This window comes from Physella acuta, unplaced genomic scaffold (genome assembly GCF_028476545.2).
Source record: "Physella acuta isolate Inbredline_101_S28 unplaced genomic scaffold, ASM2847654v3 ptg001808l, whole genome shotgun sequence".
Taxonomy (NCBI): Eukaryota; Metazoa; Mollusca; class Gastropoda; family Physidae; genus Physella; species Physella acuta.
This window is the reverse complement of record NW_026733318.1, coordinates 22,501-36,929: the sequence shown is the minus strand read 5'-3', so window position 1 is coordinate 36,929 and position 14,429 is coordinate 22,501. Positions and strand designations below refer to the sequence as shown.

Below are 14,429 nucleotides of genomic sequence, written 5' to 3'. Positions count from 1 at the left end.
TCAAAAGAGAAAGTCACTGAAATGACAGACACACAAGGACACCATTTTCTTACCCCCTGACAGACACACAAGGACACCATTTTCTTACCCCCTGACAGACACACAAGGACACCATGTTCTTACCCCCTGACAGACACACAAGGACACCATTTTCTTACCCCCTGACAGACACACAAGGACACCATTTTCTTACCCCCTGACAGACACACAAAGACACCATTTTCTTACCCCCTGACAGACACACAAGGACACCATTTTCTTACCCCCTGACAGACACACAAGGACACCATTTTCTTACCCCCTGACAGACAAAGACACCATTTTCTTACCCCCTGGGGTATCTGTCCAGCTCATTGAGAACTGTGTGGTCAACATACTCAAAGACCAGGTGAAGTCGTTTCCTCCGCCTAAAAACTTCAATCAGGTTGACTAAATTGGGGTGTTTTAATTGCTAAAATAGAGAAGATTCAAAGGGAATTTTTGGGGTGTTTTAATTGCTAAAATAGAGAAGATTCAAAGGGAATTTTTGGGGTGTTTTAATTGCTAAAATAGAGAAGATTCAAAAGGAATTTTTGGGGTGTTTTAGTTGCTAAAATAGAGAAGATTCAAAAGGAATTTTTGGGGTGTTTTAATTGCTAAAATAGAGAAGATTCAAAAGGAATTTTTGGGGTGTTTTAGTTGCTAAAATAGAGAAGATTCAAAAGGAATTTTTGGGGTGTTTTAATTGCTAAAATAGAGAAGATTCAAAAGGAATTTTTGGGGTGTTTTAATTGCTAAAATAGAGAAGATTCAAAAGGCATTTTTGGGGTGTTTTAGTTGCTAAAATAGAGAAGATTCAAAAGGCATTTTTGGGGTGTTTTAATTGCTAAAATAGAGAAGATTCAAAAGGAATTTTTGGGGTGTTTTTGTTGCTAGAAAAGATGAAGTTCAAATCTTTTAGCAAGAGAAAACATTGGGATTTTAATTTACAAGTACAGACTATGACTAACTTGTAAAATTTTATGAGAGACGGAAATTATTCACTTGTAAATTACTCCCTGCCCTAACAACTGCAGTTAGACATTATCCCCCTATGGATTACAAATGGACACTAAGCCTAATCCTAACATTAAACCTAACTCTAACCAAAAGGTAATGTTGGGACTAGGGTTAAAGTTAGTGAATGCCTAGTAAAAGTACATGATACAATTTATTTCACACTCTGACAGCCCAGTTCAATAGAATGCCAGGTTTCTCACTTTACTGATAACATCTATAATAAGTATTCTCAAAAACAGGGGGAGGGAGTGTAATTACCAATGGTAGTAATTCATCTGGGTTTAATGGTAGGGGGGACAACTGTCTGTGGGTAAGGTTCTAAACCCTTAATTTACACAGACAATGAAAGGATAAGGGTAAAAATATTTTAGAAATAGATTCATTATACTAAGAGCAAACCTATATATATATATATATATATATATATATATATATATATATATATATATATATATATATATATATATATATATATATATATATATATATATATAATATATATATATATATATATATATATAATATTTATAAAAATAAATTCTTAACATAAGATCAAACACAAAAAAGCTATATTATTCAACAAAAATAAATTCTATTTTGCCACAACCGGTTAGTCCCAAAATAATATATTCTAGGTACAATCAAATCATCAAATGCTGTATCTAAATTTTTTGCATTAATTAACAACCATATATTTATTTGGGTCAGTGCAATATATATATATATATATATATATATATATATATATATATATATATATATATATATACTTAAATATTAATATATATATATGTATATACATATATCAATAAGTAAAGTACCCTTTCAGTTCTTATGGTATATAATTGCGATAATGTGTACAGCACTATGCCCAGACGCCTTTACTTTTTTTACTTTACCTAATGTAACTCACATACCTATCAGAGCTAGGTGGACTCGTGGACTTCCTACATTATAACAGTAGGATTCTTCAATTACACATGTGCAACATTCTTATGTTCATCTAAAATTGGCCAACATGGACAGAAGCTGACAAACAAAAGGCAAAGGCCAAACACAAAAAGGCTAACGTCTAAAGACAGGCATACTTGCTAAACAACAATGATCCCAAAATAACAGAATTTAATATAGCATTCCACATTGTTTTTCACATTATAGACTACTCCCCCCCCCCCCCTATTTATCATTATCACAATTTTTACATTAAAAAGTGAATTCCACAATCATAATTTTCAGCATTTGCAAATGTCAATCCTAATCCTTATCACCATTCTTAAATTCCATTTCTCCCAAATGAACTCTAGATATATCTTGCTGTGGACAGCCTTAGCCTATAAATCTTGCCAAAATAAACTGCTTGAGCTTAACGAGTTGGTGTCCTTATTCAAATTACAATATTTAAATTCCCATCACTTTAACATTAGATAATGGTTACTTAAGAATGAGTGTAAGTTCAAAATTTTGCATTGATTCTTTAAGTTTATTCCACTATATGCTAAAATTAAGATTAGATTAGTTTTAGGGTTGCCTAAATATATTTCTTTCAAAGTTATTTACCAAATTTTAAACTAGGGATTAAAATGGGATTTTCAACATGATTTAAAAATTAAATAAACACATTTGTTTTCTTTTAATACAAAGTTCAGATGAGTAAAGGTAGTAGGGACATTGATTAGATTTGTAAAGATACTTGACACATTGACTGGATATGGTAATGTGTAGCACTTACCCAGTATATTGGATGAATAAACTACTAAATGTGAAAGGCCAATACAACAGAAATATTTTAAAAGATGCAGATTTTAGCTAATAATGAACACAAGTATATATTTTTTAAATAACAGATGAAAACAAGGTTTAGTTTTTTTAGCTGAAGATTATACAAGTATTGGTCAAGCTACACCCAATTCTAAACTGAGTAAACTGGTTGATTGGATCTGCCATCCTTACAGGCTACTAAAAATAAGAAACAAAAGATAAGATTCAGCACAGACAAAAACATAGGTAAACAAAGGGCAGTAAACATTTCACTAATGGAGGATATTCAACTAAAAAACAGCCTGTCAGCTATTCATAATAACACCTGCCTTCCCCCTCCCCCCCCCCCCCCTCCAGCTGAACACACTTTAGAACAAAAACTTGTAGATAGCAAAAAGAAAAAAATCTAAATTATTGGCATTAATCATCTCACAAGTTCGAACAACATTTTTCTGGAATAATTTTGTGAATATAAAATTAAAGTTTTATGATATTCACAATGCAAAAACCCTCTCCCACGCAAACACACAATCCCCTCTAAGCCATTAGATTTCAGGCACACAAATGCATTCTTAAAAGCCTTGACCTATCAAACATATTGGTCAGTTACACTGGTGTCAGTAGAGTTAAGATATTAAATAAGCTGAAAACACTAAAGAAATAACTGAGTGAATAACAACAGATGCTTGGTAAAGCATGTATCTCCTTGCTTATAACTACCATACACAATCAACAAACCAACATGTATAAATCACCCTAAATAAAATGAGTATCAGTAACATTGGTCTAAATAATTCTGAAAACAAATCACTTCCATATCTTTGCTTCAATATCCTTTAGAAATATAAACATTGTTCATTAACACAATAGGAATAATAGAAAAGGTATTTCAACACACCTTTAACATTCTTATTTCCCTCATTGCAATTTTCTTTATTAAAGGGTCCTCTTCTGACTCAACAAATTTTTTTATTGCCACAAGTTGTGAGGTCTCTCTGTTACGACACTTAAAAACCACTCCATATGATCCTTCACCAATTTTGTTTATTTTTTCGTATTTATCCATTTTATCTGTAGTACCAGTATTGTTCCAGTAGGATCCTGGATTCTGGTTAGCAGGCGGGTCTTTTCTTGGGCTGAAATAAAGAATATGATTTTTTAAAAATGTCTTAGTATTAATAACCATACAGGCCTACAAAATAGATCTAAATGTTATAAAAAGTTAATGACATAAAAAATAAGAATGCCATAAAATTGCGTAATGGCATGACAATACAACTGACTATTATTAATACAGTGAGTTTTTTTTTAGTATTATAAAAAAACTTGAAAGCTTCAGTGATGAGGAAGAATTAATAACGTTTTCCTACCAATCAAAAAGATTTTAAAAAAAAATTTCTTGATTTTTAACACCTAAAAGAAAAAACAAATCTTTAAATATGTTCGAGTTGATCTTGATCTACATAGATTTTAATTTATACAGCTGTGAAATGTTCGAATAAAAGTCTTTCTAATTCAGAAAATATCTCTATGCAAGCAAATAATATAAATAGAAAAAAAATGTGCAAACAAATATGAAAAGATTGTGTAAAGTTATCTAGTAGTAAAGTCCTAAACTATTATAATTTATTTAATGAGAAATAGTAAATAGATAGGCCTATTACTACATAGATTCTAGTTTATAGGCTAGTATACTATTAGGGCCTAATATAAATATAAGCCTAGATCTATATAACTATAAAAGCCTAGGCCTAATAATTTATTATTATTTTATACCAACTAAGCCTATTTATTTAATTTACTACGAAATTATTAGGCTAGTATTTACATTTTTCAATATAATTATACTGAACTGAAGAAATAGGGGCCTACTAATAGGCCAATCTATTAATTAATATTTTTAATTGCAATTCAATAAAATCTACAATGTAAATTTAGACTAAAATGCAGTTTTACTTAGATCTAAATCTAGATTATCTAGATTTAGATCTAGTCTAGTTTCTATCCCACCTGATTATTGAATCATTCATGTTTAGCCCCAGAAAGGCTTGCTTTGGAATTCCACAGTTGTAAAAAAATGTCACTCACTAGAAAACCAACACTCCAATAAAAGGAGGCAAGATGCATAGTATTTTTAAAAATACGATAATTCAGTTTAGCTTTCTTTTTATAGATCTAGAATAGAATCTAGATATAGATCTGTGTGGTGTCGAATCGTCTCCATGTCGCCTCGGGTTCTCTTTCTCACTTTCTGGTTTTACTAGGCTAGGCCTAGACTACTCTTAAATGAAATATTTTGAATGTTTATTTCAGAAAAGATGACCCATTAGTAATAGATTCGCGACAGAAGCGCTGCGAACATCAAAATATAAATAGGATTTTAAATGTTAAACCAACACTAGTAAAATATTTATTGACTGAATTCAAACTGATTATTAAAAATTGTCTCTAAAATATTCCACAATACACAACTCCATATTGAATTTAGATTATTCTAATTAGTGCGCGGTAGTCACGGACTACTATTTTCGTTTATGTTATTACATATTGTAAATTTTAGCATTTCCACTAAATACTTATTGTTTAAAAATGATTGGTATGTATAAACATTTGATATTTTTCTTATATATTAAAGCTCTGCTAATATAACTTAGAACTATTTTACTCGTTTGGCAACGCTTGTGCTAAGTCTTATAGCAAAGGTCGTTCCTTAGGCTACGGCTGTCACATGATGTAAATACGCAGTTCGTAAACTTCAAAAACAGGAACTGACTTTTAGAAATGAATTTATTTTGTTTCGCTCCGCTTGATTCCTATATTTTTAATATTTTAGAGTTGTTTTCTTTACAAATATTGATGAAATAACTTGAGCTGGCTTTGACAAGCTTTTAAAACAAACATGATCGTATTATTTAAACTCGTTTAGGGGGGGGGGGTGGCCAATATAAGACGTCAGACCCTAAGGGTGTAAATTAATTATGATGTATGACAAGGAAGAAGGGGGGATGTGTTCAAAAAGTGTGACCATAAACTTTTTGCATTTTAAAGGTCATGTCAATGTCACTTTGTCAGACACCGAATTTTTGCCGCTATTTTACGTTTTTAGAATAGTGTTTTGTAAGCTAGTTAAAATTGAACAGTAGGCCTAAAACAAATAATTAGTATTTTAAAAAGAAATCGCTGTTTTAAAGAGTTATTTGAAATGTGTAACGATGGGAAGGGTGGTGGTACAAACAGTTCAAAGTGCAGTCCTATATGGTAGGATACAGCTTTAGTTACAAGTATGGCAAACCTACTGAAAGTTAACAATAATCCTATTTTTAAGTAGGAAGATGAGAAATACCAAGTTATTAGTTCAAAACATGTTATCGCTATACAGTTATCTAAGCCTAAGCTACACACACACGCGCATATATATATATATATATATATATATATATATATATATATATATATATATATATATATATATATATATATATATATACGATATTAAGCATAACAACAACTAGGAAACATTCAATCTTCACTTCACATTAACCATCGAATAAATGTGTAAAGATAGGTGGTAGGGACATATAGACTAGATGTGAAAAGGTGATAGGGGCATATAGACTAGATGTGAAAAGGTGATAGGGGCATATAGACTAGATGTGAAAAGGTGATAGGGGCATATAGACTAGATGTGAAAAGGTGGTAGGGACATATAGACTAGATGTGAAAAGTTAGTAGGGACCTATAAACTAGATGTGTAAAGTTGGTAGTGACATTGACTGGAAGTATAAAGACACGACTATGAAGGCATAGTCTATGGGCATATTGACTGGATATGTTAAGGGCTCGTCCATTAACGACGTTACACTTCTAGGGTTGAGTGTGGCTTCGGACTTTTGTTATGACATGTGATGAATGAGATGGGAGGGGGGGAGGGGATAAAAATAGTTGAAAAGCGTGACGTTGTTTATGGATGATACAATTTTAAGACATAAAAGGTTGTTCTTGGTGACGTGCGTAAAGAAAGAAAAATAAAATATAACATTGCAAGTGACAACAATGTATAATGTTGGGAAGACACAAAAATACACAAAATATCGTACATGGTTGGTCTAGAGAAGTAGAGCATTCTCTCAGAAGTCTCCACACCATAATCCTGCTCAGACGCTCGACTGTGGACATAAGACATGGAACTTGTTAGTCTAGGTGGGAGCTTTTTGTATCGCTAAATATGGGGCCGCCCATCAGAGGCGTAGCGACCCTTCCCGGCGCCCGGGGACATACTTTCAATTTGGCGCCCCCCTCGGGAGCAAATTTTTGATTTGCACCCCCCCCTCGAACTTTCGATTTGCACCCCCCCCCTCGAACTTTTCATTTGCACCCCCCCTCAAACTTTCGATTTGCACCCCCCCTCGAACTTTTCATTTGCACCCCCCCTCAAACTTTCGATTTGCACCCCCCCCCCTCGAACTTTTCATTTGCACCCCCCCTCAAACTTTCAATTTGGCGCCCCCCCTAAGGTCGGCGCCCGGGGACATATGTCCCCCCCCGCCCCCCCCTCGCTACGCCTCTGCCGCCCATATACGACGTCACACTCTACACGGAGGAGAGTTTTGTGACGCTGTGTGACGAGGAAGGGGTGATTTAAAAAGTGTAACCACAACCTTTTCCCTTATAATAAATATAGTTAGGATTTGAATTTTAGCCGTTACTTTGCGTTTTCAAAACGTTGTTTTTGTAAATTGTAATAGATTTATCATTACATTGATGAATATACTCAATGATGACCGAGATCAGAAAGTATTTTAGAAAGCAATAGATATTTTAAAAAACAAAATAAACCCTGCAATTTTGAGGGTGTGGTAGGCTGAGATGTGGCGACATTTTAAAGGCTGTGGGTCTGGCTTTTTGTTGCGATGTGTGACGATTAGGAGGGGGGAGGGGTAAACATCGTCGAAAAGGCGCGACTTCATTTATGGATGACCCCAATGATTGAATTTTCAATACGTAATGTTTGTTTCCAATTTTTAAAATTTAGCTTTTTAAAAAAAAATCTCGGACATTTTTCTGTCTTGGCCGCAGATGATAGCTGCTGTTAGTACACTGTGTGCTACCGTTGTTAGTGTATGTTGCCGTTAGTATGCTACCGTTGTTAGTGTATGCTGCCGTTATTATGCTACCGTTGTTAGTGTACTGTATGCTGCTGTTGGTAAAGTGTACGTTACCGTTGTTAGTGTATTGTATGCTGCTGTCACAACAACGTTGTTAATAAATATTATGGGGGGGGCATCTTGCCGTCTCGACAATATTAATGACGCAGTAAATGTGTCTAAACAAAAGTAGAAATTTGTACACGGGAAGACAGTGGAGAAATACGAGAAACTCATTGTGATACGATGGCGCCATAAATCAGATAAGATTCTGTTTATTCATTCTTAAGTGCTAAAAATATCTTCGTTAATATCCGCTAGCACCTAAAAACAACTTTAACTTCCTTATAGATAAAATAAATTGTTTTACAATTTGAAGATAAAATTAAGTCGATCTGTTGAATACCACTATAGCGTGTCAGGGCTAATCACGGTTCGGTTCGGTTCTTAGTTGTTTGGGGTGAAATAAAGACGAACACTCTCCTGCGATAAAGGTGTGTTAAGTACTCCAGAAAAAAAAATGAACCCCATTAAAGCTATTCATCTACACCGCTATCGATTTCAATTTAGCAATGAAACAAGAGTAGTCAGCCTAAAAGGCCACGGCACTGGCTAGATCGTCGGGTAGACTCGTTTCATGTGACGCGGGATTTGTCGAGTTTTTATTTCCCCCCAGGCTCACGATAAGACGCCTGTTTATGACAGTCACGGATCCGCGCAGTACCAAACACGCCCCCTCTCCTCGATTTTTTAACTGTCATATTTTTTATTTGTTAAACTACATGATTGTCAACCGATCTCTTAAGAAGGAAAGATCGTATATTGTCATATCTCAAAAGTGATAAGGGGGATTCGCTTTAGCCTCGCTACTGTGTAGTGTGGTAGCTGGAATGTTGAGCGTAGTGGTAGCATGTTCTGGAACCCGACACGAAAACTGTAGACGAATTCTTTGATTTGATGCCCACAGGGCCGTGCCTTGTTGTTTATAGGTCCACTCAAACATGGCGTATCTTAGATACAACACCAACCCTTAGATACAATACCACCACTAAGATACAACACCAACCCTTAGATACAATACCACCACTTAGATACAACACCAACGGTTTGATACAACGCCCACACTTAGATACAACACCAACACAAAGATACAACACCAACACATAGATACAACACCACCACTTAGATACAACACCAACCCTTAGATACAATACCACCACTTAGATACAACACCAACGGTTTGATACAACGCCCACACTTAGATACAACACCAACCAACATTTAGATACACCACCAACACTTAGATACAACACCGCCACTTAGATGCAACGCCAACATTTAGATACAGCACCAACACTTAGATACAACATCAACACTTAGATATAACACCAACACTTAGATACAACACCGACACTTAGATACAATACCAACACTTAAATACAACACCGACACTTAAATACAACACCGACACTTAGATAATACACCAACGCTTAAATACAACACCACCACTTAGATACAACACCAACACTTAGTCTCCCAGATACAACGCTACCACCCCACTGCCTCAAATCACCACTAATATGTGCGTCTGACCCACCCCATCCCACAGGCTTAAATCAATGTTTACCCTCTCATAAACGTCCATTGAAGCAAAACACATAACTACCTTATAACATTTAATATTTACACATTGTTGTGAAATATTGATTTTGATGTTTACTAGCGGTCTCAGAATAGTTTTGGGTTTGGTCAACATGGTATCGAATACATGTTTGACATGTATTAAATTGTAACTCGTTAGAGCAGATATCGATTCCATGATTGGCTGTAATCGGTACGTCATGTGATCTGCTAGAGCCGTACACTCGCTAATTGCCTCAACATTAAAATAGGACTCAACTATGTCTCGTTTTACGAACTGGTTCTGCTTCTGATGTCGTTCATTAAATTTGAATTCCTTGAGTCAAATATCTAAATATGTTTTTGGTACCCTTAGTGGTAATCTGAAACGTCATTTAAAACTCGATATTTTTTCTGATGTAATCTCGCAATGCATTTTACATCCTCTGATATTGGTCATTATTAAAAAATTATTGCATACATGCAGCGCTCATCTTACAGACCTGAGGGGGTGGGCGGGGCGGCGGCAAGTCGATAGGTGAGTACCGGGTGACCCCCGTCAGTGGACAGTTAGGACCGGGTGACCCCCGTCAGTGGACAGTTGGGACTGGGTGACCCCGTCAGTGGACAGTTGGGACCGGGTGACCCCCGTCAGTGGACAGTTGGGACTGGGTGACCCCCGTCAGTGGACAGTTGGGACTGGGTGACCCCCGTCAGTGGACAGTTGGGACTGGGTGACCCCCGGCAGTGGACAGTTGGGACCGGGTGACCATCAGGCCGAGAGATCCGATACAAAATTGTGCATGTCGTTAGAACAACGGGACTTAAAGTTTCACAATTAACATAAGGGATTGTTCGCTTCTCGCGTGAACACTTTCATTTTATCACAGGGGAGCGTCCTTGGTTACCAGACTCGATGTGGCTCTACCTAACGACGCCACTAGCTAGTTGTTCTTAGAGAGAAAAGAGAATTTGCAAAATGTGCAACAATTAGACGCAACAAAACGGGAGGGGGGGGAGAAGAGGTACACTTGAGAGTTTTTGGGGGCAGGACGGACCAAATTTTCCGGGTGGAGGCGGATCCTGGATAAAGTATATATTTTCTGTATAGCCTACATTCTATTTCGATGGCATGGGGAGAAGAGGGAGGTAAGCGTGCTTTGAGTTGCCTAAAAAAATTCTGGTTGCGTCATTAAACAAATGTGTATCCAGTTTTATAACTCAATGATTGATTGATATGTGATCAACATTGCGTCAACAAGGTGCACACAATTTTGTTATTTCAATCAATTTTTTAGGAGAGTTACTGTTATAGACAAGAATAATTTATATGAGAAATAAAAATAAAATAAAAAATTGACCTATTTTTACAATATGTGAAATATTGAAATATTGAATAAAATGCCTAAAGAATCCTAATATATAAATCCCCACGTTCGCACATCTCTCTCTCTCTCTCTCTCTCTCTCTCTCTCTCTCTGTCTGTCCGCAAAATATTTTCGCCGGACATCACGTCAGAATCGGCAGCGATATATGAAGAACTTTTTACGGACTTTTGTTGAAAATAATATGTTAGATGTTTTAAATGTATAACCACAATTTTAGTTAAAGAAGAAAAATAAAAATTAAAGGCGTATTCGAATGTAGAGAAACAGTATTATTTATGCAACCGGAAAAGCATTAATATATGTGAAAAAAGAACGCATAAAACTGTGACGTCACTATTGCTTATACATTAACTAATGACGTCATCTGCCGTGTTTAGAATGAAAAGAAATGAACTATTTCATTCAAATTTGATTTAGATCTACGTACACTATGAAATGTATACAATACAATTTTTCCGGCCTAAACTCATAAAATTTATTTTATGTATTTGGATTCTAGATCTAGAGATTCTAGATCTAGACTAAATCTAAATCTACAAATCTACGCAATAACTAGATCTAGACGTAGACGCTAAGATCTAGATTTAGACTCTTAACTTCTCTAGAATCTATTCCAAAAATAAATTTCTATATTAGGACTAAACTATTTCAAGACATAATTATTTTATACAAAGTCTTTGTTTGGAACTGGCTAATTTGGGATAAAAAAATTAATTTGAAAGAATAGGCATATTCGCGTAAGTTAAGATTTTAAAATACGTCTTTTATTCTCCGTGATTTCTAAGGTGCCTATATAGCGGAGATGATAGTGTACTTAAACTCACGCCGGTGGTGTGGGTTCGAGACGCAACAAGTCAACTTAGTTAATCTATTTTTTTTTATTTTGCTCGGGCTAAACTTAAAAAAAATTCTATTAGGACTCTAGATCTAGATCTAGATTGTCGGGTGTCCGATAGGGCACTTCCCGGCGCCGCAGGCGCTTGAAATTTGGCAGGATCTTGCCTTGGGGCGACAGAACACGGGGGCCGGTTGGCCGAAAAGTCTACGATGAGGGGGTCAAAACTGACCTCTACTGACCGGTGCCTTATATGAGCTATAAATCGAAAAAAAATGTCCACGGAGGAACCTCTTCATAACTCTTGAGGTCGTAGACCGACCCTCGGGCGAATTAATTAAGCATTCAAATTCTCAATGTTTTCGAAAGCCTAAGCGAAGCTGGGCAGCATGCCTAGTAGTTTAATAAACGACGATAAATGTCTTTCTACTGACGTCACATGATGAGATTAGACTCTGGTCACATGACCATCTAGCTAGGGACGCCCTCTGGCGTGCAAAGAGCCTGAGAGTTGGAAACAATCAAATAATTGCCTGGATTGATCGACTATAAAATGTTGGCAATTTCTCACACATCGACCGACATTTTACAACGATCTAATTAAAAATTGAAGAAAAAAATCTTTTATATATAAACGCCCATTGGGAATAAAACAAGCCACAACACCAAATAAAACTTCATTCTTGCCATATTATTTGTGATGCTCCGATCAAAACATAAATATATGATTAGTAGAAAGGTGGAAATATAAGAAGTAGTTTGTTGTAGTTGCTCTCACAGACCCCATGTTCACATTGTTGACGAATATTGGCATACACATACCATCACGCACACAACAGCATACACACATGCACACACCAGCATACACACACCATCCCGCACACAACAGCATACACAAACCATCACGCACACAACTTACTTCACAGCATGCACGCACCAGCATACACACACCATCACGCACAAAACAGCATACACACCAGCATACACATACCATCACGCACACAACTTCACAGCATACACACACCATCACGCACACAACAGCATACACACACCATCACGCACACAACAGCATTCACACACCATCACGCACACAACAGCATACACACACTATCACGCACACAACTTCACAGCATACACACACCATCACGCACACAACTTCACAGCATACACACACCATCACGCACACAACTTCACAGCATACACACACCATCACGCACACAACTTCACAGCATACACACACCATCACGCACACAACCTCACAGGATACACACACCATCACGCACACAACAGCATGCACACAACTTCACAGCATACACACACCATCACGCACACAACAGCATACACACACCATCACGCACACAACAGCATGCACACAACTTCACAGCATACACACACCATCACTCACACAACAGCATACACACACCATCACGCACACAACAGCATACACACACCATCACGCACACAACAGCATACACACACCATCACGCACACAACAGCATACACACACCATCACGCACACAACAGCATACACACACCATCACGCACACAACAGCATACACACACCAGCATACACACAGCAGCACGCACACAACAGCACGCCCACAGCAACACGCACACAACAACATGCACGCATACACACGTACACTCATGTTTAAACTGATGCACTTACATAAAATGACATCATAGGGTAGGGTGTAACTAGCTTGGGTGTCATCAGGTAGGGTGTCACCCACTCCCAACTATCTGACGGACAAGTCATGTCATGACAGTGGTGTATCTAACGGTCTCCACTTTAAATGGGTCATATGTAGCCCTGGCATCACTCCGTTCCCATGTCGGATGATGACCGTCTGAGCTTAATGATGTATCAATATATAATCAGTATATATATATATATATATATATATATATATATATATATATATATATATATATATATATATATATATATATATATATATATATATATATATATATATATAATCAGGTGGAGTGGCCAGCAATTATTTCTTTGCACTTTGCACAAGCCGACCAGCAAGACTTAAGATGCTTCTGTCAATATAATCTCTATAAAATACTGTTTTACAAAACATGTATTGATCTTGTTGATAGGCTCAAGTTAATTGTAAGCCCAACATTTTAACACGGTTATAGCTACTTGAAGCCATGTAGCTCACATTATTCTTCCCCCGCTCCCACCTGCTCGAACTAACGACCTGCATGGCCAGTCACACCCAGTCGGGAAATCTTTAAGATTCTGACCTGCGGACAGTGCAGCAGCTCTAATCCGTGTCTGTGTCAGTTTGATTGTCTCCCTGTCTGTGTCAGTTTGATTGTCTCCCTGTCTGTGTCAGTTTGATTGTCTCCCTGTCTGTGTCAGTTTGATTGTCTCCCTGTCTGTGTCAGTTTGATTGTCTCCCTGTCTGTGTCAGTTTGATTGTCTCCCTGTCTGTGTCAGTTTGATTGTCTCCCTGTCTGTGTCAGTTTGATTGTCTCCCTGTCTGTGTCAGTTTGATTGTCTCCCTGTCTGTGTCAGTTTGATTGTCTCCCTGTCAGTTTGATTGTCTCCCTGTCTGTGTCAGTTTGATTGTCTCCCTGTCTGTGTCAGTTTGATTGTCTCCCTGTCTGTGTCAGTTTGATTGTCTC

General features: G+C 36.7%; 1 protein-coding gene across 5 annotated transcripts in view; it reads right to left on the bottom strand.

Annotated features, from left to right (window-relative positions):
- Nucleotides 1-14,429, bottom strand: part of LOC131930590 (cyclin-dependent kinase-like 1) — a 35,659-nt gene that overhangs the window by 13,198 nt on the left and 8,032 nt on the right. Inside the window, exons 2-4 of one of the 5 annotated variants that reach the window (XM_059287141.1) lie at nucleotides 6,894-6,962; nucleotides 3,695-3,932; nucleotides 330-451 (exon numbers count right to left, since the gene is read on the bottom strand). In XM_059287141.1, coding sequence (XP_059143124.1) covers nucleotides 330-451; nucleotides 3,695-3,932; nucleotides 6,894-6,962 — 429 coding nt within the window. Of the gene's footprint in view, nucleotides 1-329; nucleotides 452-3,694; nucleotides 3,933-4,806; nucleotides 5,456-6,893; nucleotides 6,963-14,429 lie in introns of those variants that run through there. The other 4 variants (XM_059287144.1, XM_059287145.1, XM_059287143.1 and 1 more) reach the window with 4 other exon arrangements.